The sequence below is a fragment of the Embiotoca jacksoni genome, unplaced genomic scaffold, assembly GCF_022577435.1.
Source record: "Embiotoca jacksoni isolate LCO1_2020_lvr unplaced genomic scaffold, fEmbJac1.0.p SCAF_2, whole genome shotgun sequence".
Classification (NCBI taxonomy): Eukaryota; Metazoa; Chordata; class Actinopteri; family Embiotocidae; genus Embiotoca; species Embiotoca jacksoni.
The window spans coordinates 1,024,020-1,048,626 of record NW_027185340.1 but is presented as its reverse complement, the minus strand read 5'-3'; the positions used below and the strand labels follow the sequence as shown (position 1 = coordinate 1,048,626).

Here is a 24,607-nt window from a genome sequence, read left to right as displayed (position 1 = left end):
GAGTCCGTATGCTTCTCACCATCTAGGTCAAAGCCCCACACATGGACCCTGTACAGATGATGAGTACAAATGCAGTAACGGAAAGTGCATCCCTCTGCAGTACGCCTGTGATGATTATGATGACTGTGGAGACCAGTCAGATGAGCTCGGCTGTCGTAAGTAACGTTAACAAAAATTGGTTTCCAATACAGTTTAATTATAGAGACAAGATACCATTAAAATGTAATTATGACTTCATATTCAGAAGTAAAGGATTTTTAAGTTCTTCTTTAGCTAAAGATTCAGTGCATGTTTTTTTCATCCACTTGTTGTAGATAACGGCGGGCACACATGCAGCACCAACCTCTGTGAACACAACTGTACCGACCTGACGGAGGGAGGCTTCCTCTGCTCCTGCAGGCCCGGTTACAAGCCCAACCCATCAGAAAGACACACCTGTGAAGGTAAACAGCTCGCCCCTCAAAACACTGACACAGAAGCATGTTTCTACATTTAAATCATGCTGTTTTCTTTCTTTCTTTTTTCGGGGGACAGATGTGAACGAGTGTGATGTGTACGGGACGTGTCCTCAGGACTGCAAGAACACAAAGGGCAGCTACGAGTGCTTCTGTGCTAAAGGCTTTCTCTCTTTTGGGGAGCCTCACGGGACCGAGTGTGCCGCTCAAGGTATGTTAGCTTCGCATTCACACGTCAAAGAAAATCCTTTACAAAGGTTTCCTTTTATGTCTCATTAAAGCGCTAACAGTATTTAACAAACTTCAATTTGTGTCTAGGAAGCCCACCTGTGCTGCTTTTACCAGACAACGTTCGCATCCGTCGTTTCAACCTGTCCTCCGAGCAATACTCAGACTATGTGGACAACGCCGAGCACATCCAAGCCTTGGACTACCTGTGGGATCCAGAGGGCGAAGGCCTCAGTAAGACTACTGCTGTAGAGCTTTTCATGTTCTCAGTCACAGGGAATAGAAACCGAACCAGATCTCCAAGGTTGGATAACATTTCCCCTGATGTGCTGCAGGTATTGTCTACTGGACAGTTCTGGGTCGGGGGTCTCAGTTTGGCTCCATCAAACGCGCTTACATCACCACATTCAACGATGGCGGAAACAACCCGGTAAAAGAAGTGGATCTGAACCTGCGGTACATCGCTAATCCCGATGGCATTGCTGTGGACTGGGTTGGCAGGTAATTCACCAGGATTAGGAATTTACCGATGTGCTGTAGAGTTGCTGAAAATCTTGCTCACATTTACTCAGTGTTTTTAAATCACTATTCACAGGCACATTTACTGGACAGATTCAGGGACCAATCGAATCGAAGTGGCCAAACTGGACGGGCGGTACAGGAAGTGGTTGATCCACACTGACCTCGACCAGCCTGCTGCTATTGTTGTGAATCCATCACTGGGGTATGAGGTTGTGTAGCTTTTGTTTGAGAGGACATACGTTGAAAAAGCTCGGAAGAATAATTGAGTCTTTTCCGTGACTGTTTCTGTGCAGCATGATGTACTGGACAGACTGGGGCAGGAAACCCAGAATAGAGTCCGCATGGATGGACGGTCAGCACAGAGAGGTGCTGGTGAAGGAGGAGGACCTGGGCTGGCCTACTGGGTTGGCTCTGGACTATCTGAACGGAAACAGGATCTACTGGTGTGACTCCAAAGAAAACATCATTGAGTCCATGAAGCCTGATGGCACAGACAGGAAGATCATCATATCAGGAGGTCAGAGCGCCGACAGTCTGCAGACAGATGTTTCATAGACAGACTCACATTCAGTATTTGAATCACATCAAAGTGAATGTGATCAAACAGTAACATGTGCGTTGGTGTTTTCCACTTTGTTCCAGACATTGAACATCCCTACAGTCTGGATATCTTTGAGGGACACGTCTACTGGACGACAAAACAGAAAGGTGAAGTGTGGAAGACGAACAAGTTCGGGAGAGGAAATAAAGTGAAAGTTCTAACCATCAACCCCTGGCTGACACAAGTCCGTGTTTACCAGGAGCACCGACACAACCAGTCAGGTCAGAACACGCAGGGATTCATGTGATGTTGGTGTGTGGTTAATCAGCAAAAACAATATGTCAGGAATAGTCCCTTTCATCCACCTACACATGATCCAATCTGTGTAAAAGTGCAGAATGTTTTATCATTGAAACAACCTAAATGTCACTTTAAATGAACCGTTCGAAACCATACAAAATCAGATTAGTGTAAAACAGTAACTTGACGAGGCTGACCCATCCAGATTGCAAAGTACTACTAAACATCAGCAGCTAGAAAAGAGAGCACATAGTTTCTATAGAATTTTTGCAATTTTAAACGTAACTGTAAAAGGTTTCAGTCTGAGGGAGCAGCGTACCGGGAAGATCTTTCATCGAGCTGAGCGAGATGATTTTTGGATGAGCTGTAATATCAATTTGCTGACGTGGTAACGTGTCACAAAACTTGCTATGAGTTCACGTCACAGCATCTCCTGAGATAACTTTTCTTTTGCTGACAGTCATGTGATTTCTGCTGCGTCCTCTTTAGTGGTCAACCCCTGTAAGAACGTGTGCAGTCACCTGTGTCTCCTCCGGCCCGGCGGATACACCTGCGCCTGCCCGCAAGGCTCCTCGCCGGTGGAGTTCGACTCCGCCGAATGTGATGCAGGTAAACAACAACAGCCGGACTGCACGTGCGTTTACTGTTAACTGCTAATGTGCCATCTGATTTTACGTTCATAAATCCGTTCTCCACACGTGTGCCTGGCTGCTCTTGTGTGGTTTTGTGAGACTGTGGTGTCGTTTTGTTGTTGTCGCTCATTCTCTGTCTGCCTGGCTTTTGCTCCTGCAGCCATTGAAGCTCCTGTTGTAATGCCCTTTGCATGTAGATGCATGAATGGTGGAACCTGCTACACTGATGAAGGGGGTCTGCCCAAGTGCAAGTGAGTTTAGTCACAGGTGTCATATTTACTCCAGAAAAACTGTCCATCATTCATTGTCAGTAAGACCTGATATGTTTGTTATCCCCTTGCTTTCAAACACACTTGGAAATGCTGTTTTAGCATGTTAATGGTAAAGACTTGTTATTGTGTGTCATCATTATGTTTGTGTAGATGTCTGTACGGCTATATGGGCAGCTACTGTGAGATCGGGAAGTCGAAGGGAGCTCCAGCAGGAACAGGTACAGTAATTTACCCATTATCTAACCTTTTGTTTGTTCTTATTTCTTAATACGTTGCATATCTGTTCATTAGTCAGGTATTATTTGTCTTTCTCAAAAACATGTGGGAGTCCTTCATACTGCTTTATTGTTTTTGCTGAGGCAGATAGAAGCCAAACAGGACGCCTCCTGCAGTTCAGGCCAAAAAGACATCTTAAAAACAGTCTGGCTAAGCAAATGCTGAGTGGCCAACATCACACCTTGTGTTAATAAAAAGCCAAGAAATGCAACAAGGTTTGACTTCATCAAATTAATGGGTCATCCAAAAACCACCAACACAAATGGACTTGTCAGCAAAATACTATTAGTGGTGTTAATGATCTACACTTTACTGCAAATGTTCCACACAACTAAACATTCAGCACGTTGTCTTTAGCTGTGGCCGTTCTACTGGCCGTCATCATCATCCTGATAACTGGAGCTCTGGCTGTCGGGGTTTTCGTCAACTACAAACGAACAGGGTCATTCATCCCCTCCATGCCCAAACTGCCCAGGTATCTGTCACCTCTACTCAAACCATCTTTTGATTCATTAATAACTGAACCGAAGCTCTCAGTAGCACATTTAGTTTTGATGTTGGGTTTGTGTCCAGCCTCAGCAGCCTGGTGAAGTCCGCCGACACTGGGAACGGGGTGACGTTTCGCTCAGGTGATAACGTGGATCTCGGACCGTCACACGGCGGAGTGTCATTCATTGACACGGCCATGCAGATGGTGAGTTCGGATGAACATCTTACCAGTTAATCATTTCATTTCCAAACATTAAAAGTGCACCATCAGCATTTGTGACTGACTTTCTAAAAAACGAGTGTCTATTTATTCACATGTTCCTTTTTTTTATTTCCCCCCCAGAACTGCTTGCATGAGCAGAATTTAGGAAACTTCTGGTTAAAGGATCAGTGGGTTGTCTTTTGTCGGTCAGCGATAAATGTGAACACAGTGTCACTAATATAATGTCCCTACAGGATGAAAGTTTTGCCGTCGAAGCTGGCAGGCCGCCGATCATGTTTGAGAACCCGCTGTATGCCACTGCTCCTGCGTCCGGGGATCCTGCTGTTATTCATGCCACACAGGTATTCATCAATGAAAGAATTAAGGATTTGTTTTCATGTTGTGTCATTTAAAACTCAATAAACTACTTCTAGTAGCTGATCTCCATGTCTTCAATCAAAACAAATCAATCCTGCTCACCACATGCTGCACAACAGGAAGTCCAGCAGGAAGTCATTTCACTTTAATGAATAACCTCATTCCAAGTACATGAAAAAAAAGAACAATAAACAACCAAATTCATTTCATTTTTTTAAAATTGAATTTGAATCACATAACTGCATTTACTTTTCCTAAAGAGATTAAACTGTCTGTGAGCAGGAGACATCTATTAAAAAAAACTATTTGTGAAATTTTGCCAGGACCAACTAAATTATGGATTTTTTTGAAGTTAGGACTTTTTATCATACTGAGGGTGTTTCCAGGCTCCAGAGATCAATGTGCCAGTTGAGCAGTAAGCGAGAAAATAATTTATATAAAAAAAGGGACAAAGAAATAAGCCTGCACTGCTGTCTCAGATCCTCAAGACCATTTATGATCAAAATATCATATTGATGTTGAATGAAAGCGTGATGTGGGTATGTCTTCAGCTTGTCTTACAGACGATTGTTACTCTGAAAAGTATTCTGATGAGTGCCTCAATATTTTTTTTAACCTTTCAGACTGATAAATCGAGCTCAGGCTGCACTCATAACTAAAGGACACTCTGCATCTTCGCTTCAACAGGTGACTGTTAACGTGAGCGGTGAGCAGCTGGAGAACAACTTCGTGAACCCGGCGTACCGCGGAGATCCGAGTGCAGCCATCGTGAACACGACATCTTCTGTCAGCACCAAACCTGCCCAGGTGAATGTCTCACACGCTGCGTCCATATGCATCTCCTGCACATAACCTCACGGGTTGGGTTTGTTTGCAGGAGTCAAAGTGGAGCTTATTCAAACGAAAATTAAAGCCAAGCACATTTGAAAACCCTTCCTATTCAGAGGTAAGGTCGGATCCTTTTACAGACATCGATTACAAAACAGGAAGTTGAATTGTAACTTGTGACTTTTTACCATTACTGTTGTCTTACAGATGAAGGATGGAAAGCCTGCAGGAAGCAGCGGCGTCTCTCCGGCCCTCGAGCCCTCTCCGTTTGGCCCGCCCGTCAAATCTCAGAAGAGGGATCGTCCCAGCACCTTCTCACCAACCGAGGACACTTTCAAAGACACAGCCACCCTCGTTAAAGAGGACAGCGACGTATAACCCCTCTCTCACCAACGGGAATCGAAAAAACAGAAACACACTTTGCACAGAATTTATTTTTTTATGCAGCCTGTGTACAAAACTCTAATTGTTTTAGGACGGAGAATGAAGAAAAAAGGTCCTCTGTGACGCTGTATGCCTTCTGACATTTCTTATGCCAATTCTTGTGTTCATGTTTGTTTTCTTTATTCTGATGTACAATATGTATATCTTTGCACTGAAGCTGCTGATAGAAATGTTAATAAATATGTTGTATATTTGTAAATTTGAACAGTAAGATTTTGTCAGAAATATCTCTGAAATAGATCCTAAATAGTTCAACATAAACACTATATAACACATAAAAGGTGAGCTGCATCATTCTGAATGTACAGTACTTATATGATCAAAGCTTATTAGACAAATGTGATGGTAATGATATATTTTTTTTTGCCACTGAACAAAGCTGAAGATGTTTTTACTTCATCTTTCATGTTTATATACCTCATTTCAGGGCTGACAAATTAAAGCAGGACAAAAGAAATTGGATTTGATATGTGCCCCAGTATGAACAGATACGAGCTACAATATGTGTGCTAAGCATACTTATTGTACATAATCAGACACACTGCTACCGTATGTTCCCTGACTTTATGAATTTAAATCAACATGATAGTTGGTTTTTTTTCAGTAATAATATCGAAACCAATAATGGTCAAAATAGTTTGGAACAGTACTTGAACTGTTATGTGGTTGATCATCTTGAAGAGCGACACATGAACTGAGGATGCAGATGTAGACATTTTATAAACCGAATAAATAAATACTTTACAGATTGATTGATTTTGTATCATAATGAGGTCAAATAAAAACTATCTGTGATCACCCAGAACACGCCCGTATGGATTAAATTGCCGCTGCTGAGACATGAATGAATAAATTTCCTATTTTCTAACCCAGTCTTGACCCTTTTTATTTCCCTGCCTGTATTAAATTTGATGACTTTTATACATAAACACTGCTGACATACAAACTGTTTTACACTGGCAGTAAGAGATGTCTGCTGTTCAGCTGCTTCTTTTATTTTATTCCTTTGGGTGACGGAAGAAGCACATTGACTACAAAGTCTGTCATAAACGAAGGGAGGTAGGACAGAGGGATCCAGAAGAACTTGGCGTCCCAGCCCGCTCCGTAACGTGTGCGTGGGAAGCGAGCGGTCAGCGCGTGCTGCATGCACCTCGTCACCTTGGAGATATCCGGACTGCACAAGATCCCCATGGAGAAGGCCTGAGCTTTCAGATCTGAGACAGCAAAAAGGATTCATTTACAGTCTTTATTTGACACTGATTGAAATGAGCTGCACTCTTACTCACAATCCTCAAAGTATGTCGTTCCATATGAGTCTTTAACGTCTTGAGGGAGGCGGCTCCACAGCCTCTTCAGGTCCTCATCGATCAGGTCCAGGCGGGTCAGACCTGTCTTGAAGAAACCCGGCTCGATGATGCTCACTTTGATACCAAAGTGCTGCATGTCCCTCCTGATCAGAGCAAGCAGACGATGTGTTTCTTAAAGCAAGAGAAATGCTTTTTGTCTAATATCTCAAATGTGATGTATATTTAATCAAGCAGTTTATTGAGGTACAACTTGAGTATTTCCACTTTTTGCTGCTTTATACTTGCACTAGATTTAGTAAGTTGTTTGCGGTTTATATGAGAGTGTAAACAAATATTTTGTGATGCAGAAGTTTTTGTTTTTTTTACTTTAACTGTTGTCTTTTTTTTTTCTTGTTTACATGAACTGCTGTTCTTCTTTGTATTTCTGACTGACTGCTGTCCGTAAACTGAACTGTCATTAGGACACGTTAAAAGAGCAGTGTCTTAGTAGTTGACTGACATCTAGTGGTGAGATTGCAGAATGCAGCCAGCTGGACACCCGTGGCCCCACCCTTCGCTTTCAACTGTGTGTGTGTGTGTGTGTGTGTGTGTGTGTGTGTGTGTGTGTGTGTGTGTGTGTGTGTGTGTGTGTGTGTGTGTGTGTGTGGAGGCCCGAGCCGTGCACCGGGCGAAGCTACGGTGGCCGGGAGATATTGGCGGGAAAAAAAAGGCTCCTCTGTTGATCCGCTGTTTGTTTTTTCCTTCTGGAGAAACATGGCGGACCTGATCCCACCAGAGGAAGAAGAGCTTCTTCTCAGGGAACACAACACAACGATTCTTATCTCTGTTCAGGTAGGTTTTAATTATTATTATTATTATTATTATTATTATTATTATTATTATTATTATCATCATCATCATCATTATTAGTAGTATTAGTATTATTATTATTAGTATTATTATTATTATTATTATTATTATTATTATTATTATTAGTATTAGTATTAGTATTAGTATTATCAGTTCCCATTTTTGAAAGTCCAACTGTGAAGTTAACAAACGCAACATGGCAGGTCCTCAAAATCTGTTCTGTTTGGGCTGACAAGAGTTTAATGTTATATAAACCAACCTAGAGATCAAATGTACCTCAGGAGGGCAATATTATCAATATATATATATATATATATAATAAATAAATATATCAGTAGTTCATTTAAAGTGAAGGTGAGAACCAGAGGGAATCTCAGAAATGGATTATATCTAGTTTGTTATATATATAAAAAAACATATATTTTATATATATATATATATATATATATATATATATCAAACTAGGTATAATCCATTTCTGAGATTCCCTCTGGTTCTCACCTTCACTTTAAATGAACTACCGATGTATTTATTTATTTTTAATCGACCACCTCCACAATATGTCCTGATCTGAAAAATAAAATAAAAATAAAAGGTGTGCTATGACTCGGTTTTGGTTCCACTACCTGAGGCTGTCGGAAAATGACTCCACTCCGTATTTGGAGAGGCAGTACCCCCCCCCGCTGAGAGACAGCCTGCCCATGATGCTGGCCACGTTCACGACCCGGCCGCGGGCCTTCTTCAGGAGGGGCAGAAACTGGAGGGTCACGTCGATGACGCCGATCAGATTGACATCCAGGACCTCCGTGAAGTCCTCCACCCGCATCCATTCAGTCGGGCCGATGGGCACCGACCTGCCCGCGTTGTTCACGAGCCCCCACAGACCTGCACGGAGGATCAGCTGGATGAGCAGCAGGAAGCACAAGTATTTAAACTAAACAATCAGAGAAGAAGGAACAAAAGGCTGCGAGGAGACACGTGTCTTCAATCTGATGAGTTATGAAGGACAAAGAGCCTGATTAGAAAACTGATAAATCATTTAAATGTCTTACTGAAAGTTTCTCATTCTTATTATTCCACCATAATTCATTATATTTTATATTTACCACCTTTGTATTGCACCTCTTAAAGGTGCAATACAAACAGTTTATTCTGATTATGAGGTGTAGAAATGTCAGAATGAGAACAATATATTATTATTTAGCACATGCTGTGTGGTGTAAGTATTGGGAGAGATAATTATAAGGTTTATAGTAACGTCCACATTCATGTTTTTGGTCAAACTATGGTCTGGATTTATGTGAAGAAGCTCTACTGTGCTGCCAGCTGTTATGTGGCCTGTGAGGTATTTTCTAGAAACAGAAAGATTTCATCCCATCAGTAGGAGGATGAAGGTTAATGATGGGATGGATCAGTAGGAGGATGATGGTTAATGATGGGATGGATCAGTAGGAGGATGATGGTTAATGATGGGATGGATCAGTAGGAGGTTAATGATGGGATGGATCAGTAGGAGGATGAAGGTTAATGATGGGATGGATCAGTAGGAGGATGATGGTTGATGATGGGATGGATCAGTAGGAGGATGATGGTTGATGATGGGATGGATCAGTAGGAGGATGATGGTTGATGATGGGATGGATCAGTAGGAGGATGAAGGTTAATGATGGGATGGATCTGTAGGAGGTTAATGATGGGATGGATCTGTAGGAGGATGATGGTTGATGATGGGATGGATCAGTAGGGGGATGAAGGTTGATGATGGGATGGATCAGTAGGGGGATGATGGTTAATGATGGGATGGATCAGTAGGAGGATGATGGTTAATGATGGGATGGATCAGTAGGAGGATGATGGTTGATGATGGGATGGATCAGTAGGGGGATGATGGTTAATGATGTTTTTCTGTAGGAGGATGATGGTTGATGATGGGATGGATCAGTAGGAGGATGATGGTTGATGATGGGATGGATCAGTAGGAGGATGATGGTTAATGATGGGATGGATCAGTAGGAGGATGATGGTTAGTGATGGGATGGATCAGTAGGGGGATGATGGTTAATGATGGGATGGATCAGTAGGGGGATGATGGTTAATGATGGGATGGATCAGTAGGAGGATGATGGTTAATGATGGGATGGATCAGTAGGAGGATGATGGTTGATGATGGGATGGATCAGTAGGAGGATGATGGTTGATGATGGGATGGATCAGTAGGAGGATGATGGTTGATGATGGGATGGATCAGTAGGAGGATGAAGGTTAATGATGGGATGGATCTGTAGGAGGTTAATGATGGGATGGATCTGTAGGAGGATGATGGTTGATGATGGGATGGATCAGTAGGGGGATGATGGTTGATGATGGGATGGATCAGTAGGGGGATGATGGTTAATGATGGGATGGATCAGTAGGAGGATGATGGTTGATGATGGGATGGATCAGTAGGAGGATGAAGGTTGATGATGGGATGGATCAGTAGGAGGTTAATGATGGGATGGATCTGTAGGAGGATGATGGTTGATGATGGGATGGATCAGTAGGAGGTTAATGATGGGATGGATCTGTAGGAGGATGATGGTTGATGATGGGATGGATCAGTAGGGGGATGATGGTTGATGATGGGATGGATCAGTAGGGGGATGATGGTTAATGATGGGATGGATCTGTAGGAGGATGATGGTTGATGATGGGATGGATCAGTAGGGGGATGATGGTTGATGATGGGATGGATCTGTAGGAGGATGATGGTTGATGATGGGATGGATCAGTAGGAGGATGAAGGTTGATGATGGGATGGATCAGTAGGAGGTTAATGATGGGATGGATCTGTAGGAGGATGATGGTTGATGATGGGATGGATCAGTAGGGGGATGAAGGTTGATGATGGGATGGATCAGTAGGAGGATGAAGGTTGATGATGGGATGGATCAGTAGGAGGTTAATGATGGGATGGATCTGTAGGAGGATGATGGTTGATGATGGGATGGATCAGTAGGGGGATGATGGTTGATGATGGGATGGATCAGTAGGAGGTTAATGATGGGATGGATCTGTAGGAGGATGATGGTTGATGATGGGATGGATCAGTAGGGGGATGATGGTTGATGATGGGATGGATCAGTAGGGGGATGATGGTTAATGATGGGATGGATCTGTAGGAGGATGATGGTTGATGATGGGATGGATCAGTAGGAGGATGATGGTTGATGATGGGATGGATCAGTAGGAGGATGAAGGTTAATGATGGGATGGATCAGTAGGAGGTTAATGATGGGATGGATCTGTAGGAGGATGATGGTTGATGATGGGATGGATCAGTAGGAGGTTAATGATGGGATGGATCTGTAGGAGGATGATGGTTGATGATGGGATGGATCAGTAGGGGGATGATGGTTGATGATGGGATGGATCAGTAGGGGGATGATGGTTAATGATGGGATGGATCAGTAGGGGGATGATGGTTAATGATGGGATGGATCTGTAGGAGGATGATGGTTGATGATGGGATGGATCAGTAGGAGGATGAAGGTTGATGATGGGATGGATCAGTAGGAGGTTAATGATGGGATGGATCTGTAGGAGGATGATGGTTGATGATGGGATGGATCAGTAGGGGGATGATGGTTGATGATGGGATGGATCAGTAGGGGGATGATGGTTAATGATGGGATGGATCTGTAGGAGGATGATGGTTGATGATGGGATGGATCAGTAGGAGGATGATGGTTGATGATGGGATGGATCAGTAGGAGGATGAAGGTTAATGATGGGATGGATCAGTAGGAGGTTAATGATGGGATCGATCTGTAGGAGGATGATGGTTGATGATGGGATGGATCAGTAGGAGGTTAATGATGGGATGGATCTGTAGGAGGATGATGGTTGATGATGGGATGGATCAGTAGGGGGATGATGGTTGATGATGGGATGGATCAGTAGGGGGATGATGGTTAATGATGGGATGGATCAGTAGGAGGATGATGGTTGATGATGGGATGGATCAGTAGGGGGATGATGGTTAATGATGGGATGGATCAGTAGGAGGATGATGGTTGATGATGGGATGGATCAGTAGGGGGATGATGGTTAATGATGGGATGGATCAGTAGGAGGATGATGGTTGATGATGGGATGGATCAGTAGGGGGATGAAGGTTAATGATGGGATGGATCAGTAGGAGGATGATGGTTAATGATGGGATGGATCAGTAGGAGGATGAAGGTTAATGATGGGATGGATCAGTAGGAGGATGAAGGTTGATGATGGGATGGATCAGTAGGAGGATGAAGGTTAATGATGGGATGGATCAGTAGGAGGATGAAGGTTAATGATGGGATGGATCAGTAGGAGGATGATGGTTGATGATGGGATGGATCAGTAGGAGGATGATGGTTGATGATGGGATGGATCAGTAGGAGGATGATGGTTAATGATGGGATGGATCAGTAGGAGGATGATGGTTAATGATGGGATGGATCAGTAGGAGGATGATGGTTGATGATGGGATGGATCAGTAGGAGGATGATGGTTAATGATGGGATGGATCAGTAGGAGGATGATGGTTGATGATGGGATGGATCAGTAGGAGGATGATGGTTGATGATGGGATGGTCCAGGTTCATCTCCCAGTGCTTCCCTCTGACGGGCACCCTATCAGTGCACAACCTCACCTCGCTGTCCGACCTCCCCCCTCACCGCCTCCACCGCCCTCCTGATGCCGGCGCTGTCGGTGACGTCCAGCAGGAGGCTCTTCAGTCTGGGGGAGGACGCCGCGGCCAGATCCGCCGCACCTTTCTCCGTGAGACAGGCGGCTACGACGCGGAAACCTTTTCGATCCAGCTGTCGGGCCAGAAGATTCCCGAAGCCGCTGTCGCAGCCGGTGATGACCACGTGTTTCTGACCGACGTCATCCACCTCGTAGGAATCTCTGACGTACCAGCTGATGGCGGCGAGCGCGGCCAGAAGTGAGATGCAGGTGAAGGCCGGATGTGACTGGACGACCTTAGACACAAACAATACAACGAGAAGAAGATCTTTAAAGAAACGTTTATCGGGCCTTTCGTTCTCTGAAGGATAAATAAAAATGCATGAGTGCATATTTACTGTAATAATTAGTGCAAACAGAGAAATCGACTTACCTGTAATAAATCTGTTGCCAGACTGTCAGTAAACACCTGAGAGGAGAAACCTGACATTCAGTTTACATCATTAAAGCTCCAATATAACATCAGACAGCAGGACATCTACTAACAACCATAAGTACATTTCATCATCAAGCCACTCAAATTGTAGTTTACGTTCATATATGTTCAGACTAATATATATGTATTAAATATTTGGAGGGTGATTTGTATAAACTTTCATCAGAAATTATGCATGAATTATTGATTTATGGCCACAGTCATTTTTTGTGAGGTGACCTTTGACTTCTGACCTCCAAAATCAAATCAGTTCATCCTGGACTTCAAGTCGACATTTGTGCCATTTTTTAAAAATTCCCTCAAAGCGTTCCTGAGATATTATATAATATTATTCGAGTTGTACGGATGGACAAACCATCATGTCTCCGGCATGAATGGATAAACATGCTTTTTAAACCAATTTGTCAGTTTCAAATATCCCGAGTGGTGCAGATTCCTAAATGACTGCTTCACCTTTAACACCACAACAGGGGTCAGCGGCTCATTTCTGCTCCAGTGCCCCCTAGTGGGTTAATCTGGCCATGGCACCCACACACAACCTGTTTGTGTACCTGTTTTCTACAAGTAAAGCATTTTAAAATGCCAGTAAAAACAAAATGAAATCAGTCCTTTAAAGAATTATGAACAGAATAAGCTGGCGAGTATCCCACATGACAATATCTCCAAACAATGTCATCAAAATAACGTGACCTCCAGCTGTGCACACAGGTTTGTTTTGGCAAAGCTTCATGTCTGAATTAAACTGAACACATTTACTCAAACTGGGTTCTGCAGGACAGATTTGACATCACACTGTTTCACAAACCTCCGAGCGGATTAAACCAAACTATCAAGTTGACTGAGATATCCGTAGAAACGAGAGGGGAAACATCTTTTGTGATTTTGGTGAACGGACCCTTTAATGCAACAATCTCCACTCAACCACCAGATGGCGTCAAATCTCAGGAAGACCGAATGGGAAAAAAACTAAATCTTTCAATGGCTCCACTCCTGTCAAGTCTGTTACTTAATTTTATGTGAAATAAATACAGGTTTAAGAAGTTATAGTGTTATAATAATAATGCAAACATACCATAGTTGCAACTCTTTAGATGTAGCTGCTTCTTCACCAAGAATATATATTAACTGACAGCGAGGATCCTTTGTGAATGAAAACGTGAAGTTGAGCCGTCAGTCAGAGTCCAGTGATCAGGGAGGGTGACTGCATCTACCAGCAGGTTGTGCAATACACTAAACCTTGTTTTGATAACTCCCCTTTCACCTTGAATACACTCACACAACAACATCTCTGAGCAAAGGTTACACAGCTGACTGTTCTCTTTGTTTAATATTTAATTAACATTTAAGAATCACAAAGTTTAAACAGTGACAAACTCCACCAGGAATAAAAGCTGTGCAAGTGTACAGAAGTGATGATGATACTGTAATGAAGATTAATATTTGACTTCAGATGTAAAGGCCATCGTCTGACCAGTCATTAGCTGACATGTGGAAAAATGAAATTAGACGTTATCATTAATAAAGCAGACATGATAATGTATGAAATCACATTTATTGTACTGAAAATAAAACACAAACAAGTTCTGCTGTTCAGTGACGTGACAGCAACTATAGAACAGATATTTTAGGTTGTGGGTTATCCCTGAGAAATAATCCATCCGTGATGCAGGTCGGCACGTACGACAGCGGCAACCACAGGAACTTGGCGTCCCATCCGGCGGAGTAGCGGGTTCGAGGGTGGAGGGCGCAGATGGCGTGCTCCATGCAGCCCACCACCTTCATCAGGTCGCTGTCCGTCAGACCCTTGAACCGCTCGTCCAGCTTCGCAAGAGCTGAAAGAACCATTTCACACACACACACACACACACACACACACACACACACACACACACACACACACACACACACACACACACACACACACACTTTAGATACAGGCTCATACATTCTTAATCTAACAACATAATTAAATAGTTATTTCAATTAAACTCAACAGATGAAAATCTGAATTTATTCAAGTTTGTTTTCATACAAAAATAATATTTAAATCAATAAACTATAAACACCAAAACTTAAAAAATAATTGTAGAACTTAATATGCATGTTTCTTCTGTGGTCCCAGAGGACAGATCGTGTAAACAATAAGACTATACTTCTACCCACTGAGCAGAAAACTGCACAGGAATAAAAAGGTTGAAATGTTTCCTTCATGTAACCTGTAATACTTCCTGTGGCGGTCAGTCAGCCTCTGTTCTCCTTTAAAACTCTGCTCATTCATATCCCTTCACCATAGAGCAGCTACAGACACTGGATGAAAGCATGGATGGATGATATGAACCGAAGGGCCAGCGTGTAATTTAGAGACATCTAGTGGTGAGATTGCAGATTGCAACGAACTGAATGCTCGTTTCTTTTTTTTTTTTCAAGCATTGAAGAACCGTCAGTGGCCTTCAGATAAAACAGAAGCTCCTCAGAAGAGGACCTGCTCCTCAGAAGAGGACTGCTCCTCAGAAGAGGACCTGCTCCTCAGAAGAGGACCGCTCCTCAGAAGAGGACCGCTCCTCAGAAGAGGACCTGCTCCCCGTGTCGATATGAAGACTCATTCCAAGGTAAGAAAAACAACCATTCTTTGTCTTTGAATTACTAAAGTTCTCATTTGGGAACCACGTCCTCGTTGAGATCGTTCATCAACAGGCAACATGGCTATAAAGGTATTTAATACAATTCTTTATCATCATCATCATCATCATCATCATCATCTCACTCCGTTTATTGCAGTTGAAGTTGAAAGTTTACAAACCTCTTCAGGAAATACATGGAAACTCAAGTTTTTACTTTTTTTTTTTACTATCTAATTCTTGTAAACTTTCCTGTTAGTTCACGTAAACACGTCAAGTTCACCTTCAACCTTATGAAAATAATCAGCCAAACAAATCGATGTCTGCTTCATCAACCAAGAGGACATTTCTCCTAAAAGTTGGATCTTTGTCCCCGTGTGCAGTAGGACAATCTGTTCTCTTCAAAGTGATAAAAATCTGTCTGAAAAACTATTTGTCCTTCATACAGTTGATTTCCAAACAGACTTGGCAAAACTAGGAATCTGTAGATCGGTTCAATTTAAAGCATAAAAAATAACATTGTTTTAAAAAGTGAACCTATTCCAAGTTGCTTCTTTTAATTCTTTATTAATTCTTTATGCCAGAGAATAAATGACATAAAAATGTATTTCAGGATTCTCACTGTAATATTAAAAAGTCAATCGGACAGAATGAAGTGAAGCATCATGGGACGTGATCACAGCGTGACTGATTTCATTGGCCGACATTGTTCTTTTTACTTCCTAATATTTCTTTTGGCTCCATCAATCCAGTATTTGTCGAGCTTCCAATCTTTGTTATTTATAATTTAGTCATAAATATACAGTTTATATTTGTGACTTGTTCCAATAATAAAACCAAGTTTGTATTTTCCGTTAACAAAGACGCAGTAACTCACAGTTGTCCAAGAAGCTCGGTCCGTAGTCGTCCTTGACGTCCTGAGGTAATCTGTCCCAGAGCCTCCTCAAGCTGTTCTTCATCGCCGCCCGGTCCGTCACGGCCGTTTTGAAGAAGCCCGGCTCGATGCACGCCACCTTCACTCCGAACGGCGCCATGTTGAGCCTGGGACAGAGCGAGACGCTGCGAGTCAACGAGACATCACGAGAGAGACGAGCGAAGGTTTGGACGGCGAGCGCGTCCTCACCGCAGGCTGTCGTTGAAGGACTCCACTCCGTACTTGGACACGCAGTACGGGCCGCCGAACGGGCTGATCCGACCGAACACGCTGGCCACGTTCACCACGCGGCCTCGGGCCTTCTTGATGAGGGGGAGGACGCTCAGCGTCACGTCCACCACGCCGCACAGGTTCACCGCCAGCATGGGCTTGTAATCTTCGATGGTGAGCCAGTCGGTGGGACCGGACGGCACGGCGACGCCAGCGTTGTTGACAACGGCCCACAGCCCTGGAGACACGGAGACACACGGAGAGACGGACGGAGACGACAGCCGTAATCACCGATGAGGGAAATCTGCGTTACTTTTTATTTTAATACCTAAAACATTACCGAGAGAAATTCTTCCTCGTGAAGAGTCGACTGAACTGAACCGCAGTCGAAGTCTGTGCGGTTCACACGAAGCTTTAATGACAACAAGGACTGTAGGAAACATGCGGATCAGCTGACCGGCCCTGCCGAGAGGTCACATGATCCTGAAAGCAGCTGTAGAGCTGAGAAGCATCCCGTGACCACGTCTCTGCTTTCATCAACTCACCCTTCTGCTCAACCAGAGCCTCGATGAGAGCCGCTGTTCGACGGACGCTTTCCGAGTCGGTGACGTCCAGGTGGACGGCGGTCAGTCTGTCCGAGGTGACCTTCTTCAGCTCGTCCTCGCCCGTCTCCGTGTAACAGCCGGCGATCACGCAGAAGCCGAGCGTGTCCAGGTGTCTCGCCAGGAGGTTCCCAAACCCAGAGTCACAGCCGGTGATGTACACATATTTGTCCCCCTTGTTGGAGACTCTTTTGCTTTCTTTGTACCAGCGATAGATGAACCAAACAGGCACGAGCCCGAGGACATACCGGAACATTTTGCTGGCGGGAAGAAGAAGAAACCACATTATTAGATGCTTTAAAAGCCCTTTGCCTTGTTTACTACTGTACGATGCAAAGTTTCAGCCTTATATGGTTGTTCAGTCTTCTGTATGGCAACAGGAAATACTTCACATTTATCTGCTACGTTTGAATGCTGTTAAAGAAAGTAACAAAATAAAAGTTCACTTTCCAGATAACGAACCTCAGAAATGACACATCAGACACGATTAAACAATTATAACAAACAGGTGTTAATGTACAACAACACGATATGAAAATCACCAAACGGGTGAATATAGTTTCATGTAAAGATGTGACAAAATGTTTGTATAATTGAACAACTTGTTTTGCCTGAACACCGGAAGCTTGATTTACTCAGAGAAAAGGAATGCAGCAAAACCAGTTAATATTCACATCTAAGATGAAACCAGCGACTCAATACATCCAAAATTACCAATCAGTTCATAAAGTCATTTTACCATCGATTCATTTTCTGCCTTTAAATTAGAAACAACTTACATGACTGTCTGTGGTTGCAGCAAGAGGTTATAATGAAGGTTCATACCCGAGTTACCTGGAGATTCTTTTCTTCAGTTAACTGATGAAGTCTTTTGAGCTAAAATGCCATTAAACGGTGAAAAATGCCACTTTTTAAATTTGATCTTCAAATCGCTTGTTAAAACCTCAAAGATATTATAATTTAGAAACTGAAACTTGGGGATGTTAAGTACAGTTTCCTTATAAAGTTTTAAAATTAAACTTGGCCTGAGTTAGTTGATGATCAAACACTCTTTGATTATATTCTTTGATCGACTGTTACAGCTGGATTTCATATATTTAATATAACCTACATGTGATGGTGAGTCTGTGCTGCAAATGTTTAAATCTACAAACCAGGAGCTGAAGCGAAACTGCCAGATGATGTAAGAGGCTCGATGGAGCTCCCACTTATGGAGGCTGTGATTTCCCTGACTGTCCACTTCCCCTGACTGTCCACATCCCCTGACTGTCCACCTCCCCTGACTGTCCACTTCCCCTGACTGTCCACCTCCCCTGACTGTCCACTTCCCCTGACTGTCCACTTCCCCTGACTGTCCACCTCCCCTGACTGTCCACTTCCCCTGACTGTCCACTTCCCCTGACTGTCCACTTCCCCTGACTGTCCACCTCCCCTGACTGTCCACCTCCCCTGACTGTCCACCTCCCCTGACTGTCCACCTCCCCTGACTGTCCACTTCCCCTGACTGTCCACCTCCCCTGACTGTCCACTTCCCCTGACTGTCCACCTCCCCTGACTGTCCACCTCCCCTGACTGTCCACCTCCCCTGACTGTCCACTTCCCCTGACTGTCCACCTCCCCTGACTGTCCACCTCCCCTGACTGTCCACCTCCCCTGACTGTCCACTTCCCCTGACTGTCCACCTCCCCTGACTGTCCACTTCCCCTGACTGTCCACCTCCCCTGACTGTCCACCTCCCCTGACTGTCCACTTCCCCTGACTGTCCACCTCCCCTGACGTCACCGCCTCCCGCGCGCTGACCTTTCCAATATCAGGAAAACACTGACAGCTTGACGCGTAATTGGCACCTCCGGCCGCCGTTTAGGGAGCCGGCTGATCGGGCGGGGAGAGCTGTGTCCGTGGGCAGGACGGCCCCGGTGTCCTCTCCACAGGTAACCGGCCTCACTGAACTACGCGTGGTTGAAAACAAAATATAACATCTGTGGTCCTTGACGGGTCAAACATGAGCCGGTGGAGCGACCACCCCACCCATACACCCCCCACCACCCACACACACACACACACACACACACACACACACACACACACACACACACGCATTACATTCACAGGTGCGTTCACAAAATGGCTGAATCACTCCAGTTTCGGGTTGAAGGACCAGTTTCACACGTGCGAGTACACTTCACGCCCCGCCACGAAACTCTGCATTAACTCACTCAGTCCGACACTTACATCCTCTCGGTGCTCGGGACCCAAACAGAAAGGACTAAAGTCACTTTACCACCGAGAACAACAACATACCTGATCATGGGGAGAAATAATCACGAGAGTGACGTGGTGATATTTCCTCGGTGAACGCATTTACCTGAATGAGGTAAACCTGCATACCTGTGAGATCACAGGAATCTCAGGTATGCAGGCGAAGACTAAAGCAATCGATGTCAGGACAGCTGATCGGGCTACTTACATGACTGATAACGCAATCGTGAATTTACTTTGAACAAAAATGAAAAGATAACAGTTTTTCAGTATTTCAACCCTTTTTATTTTTTTGCAGTTCCCTGCAAAACATTTGATAAATTCTTCGTCCTAACACATGATCTTTTTAACCATTTTTAACCATATTAAGGAGTATGAGTCGACTCTTTTAAAATGATAACAGATCATTATCATTTCCACTTGTCACATTATCTCGCAGTTCAGTGCATTCATCTGATCTGGTCCTCATGAACAGTGTTGGTCCATGTCAGCTGGAACAATCATACATTTCACTGCTTTTTACACATGGAGACCACATAGGTCCTGGTCTGGATCTAAAAGGACCATAGTTAGACAAGTCAAACCTGGACTAGATGATCATGAACTGGACTAGATGATCATAAACTAGATGATCATAAACTAGATTAGGTGATCATGAACTAGATTAGATGATCATAAACTAGATGATCATAAACTAGATTAGGTGATCATGAACTAGATTAGATGATCATAAACTAGATGATTATAAACTAGATGATCATAAACTAGATGATTATAAACTAGATGATTATAAACTAGATGATTATAAACTAGATGATTATAAACTAGATTAGATGATTATAAACTAGATGATTATAAACTAGATTAGATGATTATAAACTAGATGATCATAAACTAGGTGATTATAAACTAGGTGATTATAAACTACATGATTATAAACTAGATTAGATGATTATAAACTAGATGATTATAAACTAGATGATCATAAACTAGATGATTATAAACTACATGATTATAAACTAGATTAGATGATTATAAACTAGATGATCATAAACTAGATGATCATAAACTAGATGATCATAAACTAGGTGATTATAAACTAGATGATTATAAACTACATGATTATAAACTAGATTAGATGATCATAAACTAGATGATCATAAACTAGGTGATTATAAACTAGGTGATTATAAACTAGATGATTATAAACTAGATTAGATGATTATAAACTAGATGATCATAAACTATATGATTATAAGTGTTATAAATGCTGTATGATTCATCATGATTTATTTATTTATCCATATCATGGCATGATTACAAAGTCTGTTCAATAATCCACACAACTTGTCCGTCAGTGTTCAACAGGCCTTTCCTGGTATAAAAAGCCAACTCCAGAGAAAACAATAGGCCCAACGCTGACTTTCCATGTTTCCATGTATTTTGTACATTTCATGTTTTTACATGTAATATTGCAATTTGTATCAAAGATGTGACAAAAACGGATCTTTCTGAACAACTAAATGCTTTCTGACTTACTGACTTACTGTGTTGATGCCATTTATTTAAAATTACAAAATACTTCTGTGCGTGCTGTAGCTGTTTATTACAACTTGGGACAACAGAAGTATAATTGTATTTGTTCAGTTTTAACTTTTGCATTTAACCCGACTCAGAATAGACAACAGTGATCAGGATGTGTTTTATCATTATGGACCCATCAGGTTGTGTAGTTTTCTGCTGTTTCACCCTCAATACCACACAGATGTTCCTTTAACCCTCGTGTTGTCCTCACTGAGCTGTGTTCAAACAAGCTCTATTTTATTTTCATATTTTTGGGGATCATTGGTGACAAGGAGGCTGTGAGGGTTTCTTTAAAGAATGATGACCAATGATCCCACAAAATATAAAAATATAGAAATAAAGTAGAACTTGGTTGAACACAGCTATGGGTCATTATGACCCGAGGACAACACGAGGGTTAACTTGGCTCAGCAAGGACCCAACGCACTTAGGACAGTTACATCATTCGGCAGCAGGCCTCAGGTGCCACCGGATGCTAAGCAACCGTAGACGGTGGGTGAAAAGACATGGAAATGGACAAGGACAACACGAGGGTTAATTGTTATTATGAGTCTTTTTTTTTTTTTTACTTTGGAGACATTTTTTACATGATCTATTCATGATGTAGAGTTTTGCTTCTTTTTTTTTCAGCTGAGCTGCAAATTCTGATAAATCAGTCACAATAAATCTTCCACCTCATATCTGATTTTTACTCATTCTGAATGCTGAAAGTCTGATGAAGAGGGGAAAAAAAGTCTGTTGTGAAGCTGGAGAGATGTTTTAAAGGCGAGGTATGACTTTGTTTTGGGAAATTTCTAGAATAAACAACTTTTTGAAAAAAAAAAATAATTTAGCATTTATTTGATGTTAACAATTAACCGGCCTCAAAAAACTTGTCCTCTAAAAATTGTGTTGCCAACCTCTGAATTTCCCTGAGTGAGACACTGAACCTGAAATTGCTCCAGATGTGTATTTGTAGGAAAAATGGAAACAATTAGAAGCATCTCCCAAATGAATGAACCATTATATAACTTTCTAAAGAACCTCTTTAATAAGAAAACCATTATTTTCAACAGTCTTTCACATATGCAAACACTGACTTGGTTATACAGTAAATATAATACAAACAACAAAGAATGGACAGGAAGTCAGAAAGGCTAATCATTACCCTTTTTATGCTCAAACAAAATCAAATGCAAATATTTAATATTCAAACGCAGTAATGTAACTTATTTCATCATATATTGCAGTTTCAGTGCTTCTGTAAGTGAGTAACAGTCTTGACAGGTGGTATATATACATATATATATATATCCAGTTGTTAACAGGACCGAACCCATCTGACATCTTTTAATGCTAATCAAACAGTGTCAGGAACAAAACTTCACAACTCCTGCATCATCTAAGCTCGTTTTCTCTCTTCATCTCTGATCAGCAAATGAACACAGTAAGGAAGAACAGCAACCACACCGAGAGGTATCGAAGCACTTTTACAAAATGACAGAATGTAAAACAGAAGCTCGGAGTGAGTGGGCATTTTGATGAAGTCATACAGCTGCAGAAACGTAAGAGTTGCAGTCACACACATGAGTTTAAATATGGTTCTGTGGCCATTCTGCCCTTTACAGCTCTGAACGAACATGTCAGAGTTCACAGCCAGGCCGAGACCGAACAAGGCTCCCAGGTTTCTCACCAGACCGGCAAAAGGTGTGGTGTCGAGATGTAACCAGTCCGGGTTAGCGCACCACTTCTTGGCTTTAGTGACTGACCACAGAGGATCAAAGTCCATTAGTTTGAGGAGCAGATAAAAGCAAACGGCAAACGAGAAAAGAAACATGTTGGTCTGGAGGTACACTTTCAAGTTTGCATTGTAGACTGAAGGGATGTGATCAAACACTTCAGCAACCAGCATCCCTACACAATACAGAAAAAACAGATTATTAAACCTAAAACACAACAGTATGTATAAGACATATCAGGAAATCTGTGACAGCAGAGTGGAACACACCGGTGAAAACACCAAGGACGACCTGATGTGGGAAATGTGTCGCTATAAAAACCCTGGAGGCGCAAACACTTATCTGAATGACCAAAAACGCCGTCCACAAACAAGAACTGAGAAGACGAAACCTGCAGGAAGACAAACATTTAGACAAGACCATTAATGAGAAAAACACCTGCTGTATTGTCAAGGCATGATATGACTCCCTACCTTTGAAAGCTCCGGACAGACGAGACACTGGGAGGCCTGGCAAAGTTTAGAGCGGAGGTGATCATCACATACCACACACATGATGAGCCCATGGCATGACCAGATGGATTACCTGCACAAACACACGTCACAGAGACGGTTCGGCACTGTTTGAGTTAGTATCATGAAGTAAAACGTACTGTGTTTATACTAACCTGGCCCTGTTTCACACGTTATGTGAAACTGGTCCAAATGCGGTATTGAATCGTTGTGGTAGAAGCGAGTTTCTTGCACCCACCAGTAAGGTCGCTGCCCAAAAAGAATCCTGAAAAGGGAAATATCCAATTAAACTCCACAAATACACAAAATGAAGATTAAATATTAACCTCAGAGCTGGTTTACCATTTAAAAATAAGATTAAACCAGTCTCCAATAACAGCCACCCATATCATCTTGGTGCCAACATTATGACTGAGATGGAACCAGAGGGGGAAGTAGACAGAGAAAATATTCCTTGGGTCGCCCACTGCTGACATGAAGTTAAGGAAGTGGTGGAACTCCCTGTAGTTGTTCTGCAGGTGCTGAATAACCAGCACCCCAAAGCTGTGGACAAAATCCATCTGGTTCCCTTTCTGGGTGGACAACTCCAACAACTGCCTCTTTAGCATCAGTCCAAACACCATGAAGCCCTTACTTACCTCAGATCGCTTTATATCTCAACCTGGCATCATAAATCATTCAACGAAGCCACGGCAACAACCGCAAGAGCTTCAGTTTGGACCGATTAAAAATAATGTTCCCAAGTCATGAGAGCTCAGCATTTTAAGAGACGTTACAAAAGTGTTTACACCCTGACTGTGGAGCCATTAGATGTTTCACAGAACATTGCTTTTACAATTGTTAAATATTAGCCATTGTATACACGAACACAGACAGTGCCCCGTGACCTCTGGATCCTTTCAGCCTCATTAATATTCTCATTCTCAGAGAACGTAGCAACAAAACGGCCTTCCCATAATACTGCCGGTGAAAAACACCGTCCATCTGGCCTCCACGGCCGAGTTCACCGAGTTCATCACCACCATCAGTTTTTCTGTCCAGGTTACATCTACAGCCATCTTTCAGTCTGAGCACACAATATTGGAAATGATATAATTTAGGTTTGAGTTTGTTTTGTTGGGACTTGTTGGCACCGAATTTAACTTCCTCACTTTGACCACTAGGTGGAACAAACACAACAGTCAGCTTGTGAGAACATCTTTTTAAACCTGGCTGAATTTTACTGTTTTGCAACAAATATTGA

General features: G+C 42.7%; 4 protein-coding genes across 7 annotated transcripts in view; 1 reads left to right on the top strand and 3 right to left on the bottom strand.

The window, feature by feature from the left end:
* The window catches only part of lrp2a (low density lipoprotein receptor-related protein 2a), a 45,316-nt gene extending 38,887 nt beyond the window's left edge, over positions 1-6,429 (top strand). Inside the window, exons 65-81 of the mRNA XM_069153771.1 lie at positions 27-155; positions 315-443; positions 535-666; positions 774-917; positions 1,019-1,184; positions 1,279-1,407; positions 1,499-1,722; positions 1,848-2,027; positions 2,536-2,655; positions 2,839-2,929; positions 3,101-3,168; positions 3,584-3,701; positions 3,800-3,920; positions 4,172-4,279; positions 4,983-5,102; positions 5,173-5,241; positions 5,331-6,429. Of these exons, the coding sequence (XP_069009872.1) occupies positions 27-155; positions 315-443; positions 535-666; positions 774-917; positions 1,019-1,184; positions 1,279-1,407; positions 1,499-1,722; positions 1,848-2,027; positions 2,536-2,655; positions 2,839-2,929; positions 3,101-3,168; positions 3,584-3,701; positions 3,800-3,920; positions 4,172-4,279; positions 4,983-5,102; positions 5,173-5,241; positions 5,331-5,501 (2,219 nt within the window). The 3' untranslated portion in view covers positions 5,502-6,429. The remainder of the gene's footprint in view (positions 1-26; positions 156-314; positions 444-534; positions 667-773; positions 918-1,018; positions 1,185-1,278; positions 1,408-1,498; positions 1,723-1,847; positions 2,028-2,535; positions 2,656-2,838; positions 2,930-3,100; positions 3,169-3,583; positions 3,702-3,799; positions 3,921-4,171; positions 4,280-4,982; positions 5,103-5,172; positions 5,242-5,330) is intronic.
* Positions 6,430-6,541: 112 nt separating this feature from the next.
* Positions 6,542-14,378, bottom strand: rdh1 (retinol dehydrogenase 1). Its single transcript, XM_069153772.1, has 6 exons — positions 14,000-14,378; positions 12,865-12,900; positions 12,397-12,727; positions 8,350-8,608; positions 6,854-7,017; positions 6,542-6,781 (listed from the first exon to the last, which is right to left on the bottom strand). The coding sequence occupies exons 1-6, from the start codon at positions 14,000-14,002 to the stop codon at positions 6,561-6,563; spliced, it is 1,014 nt and encodes a 337-aa protein (XP_069009873.1). The 5' UTR covers positions 14,003-14,378; the 3' UTR covers positions 6,542-6,560.
* An 82-nt stretch (positions 14,379-14,460) lies between these two features.
* dhrs9 (dehydrogenase/reductase (SDR family) member 9) lies at positions 14,461-19,683 on the bottom strand. 4 transcript variants are annotated; one of them, XM_069153775.1, is made up of 5 exons: positions 19,593-19,683; positions 17,235-17,551; positions 16,669-16,927; positions 16,423-16,586; positions 14,461-14,759 (listed from the first exon to the last, which is right to left on the bottom strand). In XM_069153775.1, exons 1-5 carry the CDS (start codon positions 19,598-19,600, stop codon positions 14,536-14,538), a joined length of 972 nt encoding a protein of 323 aa, XP_069009876.1. In that variant the 5' UTR covers positions 19,601-19,683; the 3' UTR covers positions 14,461-14,535. The 4 variants fall into 4 exon arrangements, with proteins under 4 accessions (XP_069009876.1, XP_069009877.1, XP_069009874.1 ...); XM_069153776.1 differs by lacking the exon at positions 19,593-19,683 and adding an exon at positions 19,508-19,543; XM_069153773.1 differs by lacking the exon at positions 19,593-19,683 and adding an exon at positions 18,071-18,135.
* A 2,832-nt stretch (positions 19,684-22,515) lies between these two features.
* On the bottom strand, positions 22,516-23,924 carry LOC138201599 (glucose-6-phosphatase 2-like). The gene is made up of 5 exons (XM_069155223.1): positions 23,707-23,924; positions 23,520-23,629; positions 23,326-23,437; positions 23,122-23,243; positions 22,516-23,027 (listed from the first exon to the last, which is right to left on the bottom strand). Exons 1-5 carry the CDS (start codon positions 23,922-23,924, stop codon positions 22,516-22,518), a joined length of 1,074 nt encoding a protein of 357 aa, XP_069011324.1.
* Positions 23,925-24,607: the final 683 nt, after the last annotated feature.

Excerpts from the sequence above, each read along its gene's own strand:
- rdh1 (XM_069153772.1), bottom strand. Across the intron at positions 12,728-12,864 it reads TGGCAACAGATTTATTACAG|GTCGTCCAGTCACATCCGGC; the intron begins GTAAGTCGATTT and ends TTTGTGTCTAAG. Across the intron at positions 6,782-6,853 it reads AACGACATACTTTGAGGATT|ATCTGAAAGCTCAGGCCTTC; the intron begins GTGAGTAAGAGT and ends TTGCTGTCTCAG.
- dhrs9 (XM_069153773.1), bottom strand. The coding sequence starts at position 18,114 with ATGAACCTTCATTATAACCTCTTGCTGCAACCACAGACAGTCAT. Across the intron at positions 17,552-18,070 it reads CTGCAACCACAGACAGTCAT|CAAAATGTTCCGGTATGTCC; the intron begins GTAAGTTGTTTC and ends TCTTCCCGCCAG. Across the intron at positions 16,587-16,668 it reads TCCTTCAACGACAGCCTGCG|GCTCAACATGGCGCCGTTCG; the intron begins GTGAGGACGCGC and ends GCTCTGTCCCAG.
- LOC138201599 (XM_069155223.1), bottom strand. The coding sequence starts at position 23,924 with ATGGATTTTGTCCACAGCTTTGGGGTGCTGGTTATTCAGCACCTGCAG. Across the intron at positions 23,438-23,519 it reads AACGTGTGAAACAGGGCCAG|GTAATCCATCTGGTCATGCC; the intron begins GTTAGTATAAAC and ends GTGTTTGTGCAG. Across the intron at positions 23,028-23,121 it reads CGTCCTTGGTGTTTTCACCG|GGATGCTGGTTGCTGAAGTG; the intron begins GTGTGTTCCACT and ends TGTATTGTGTAG.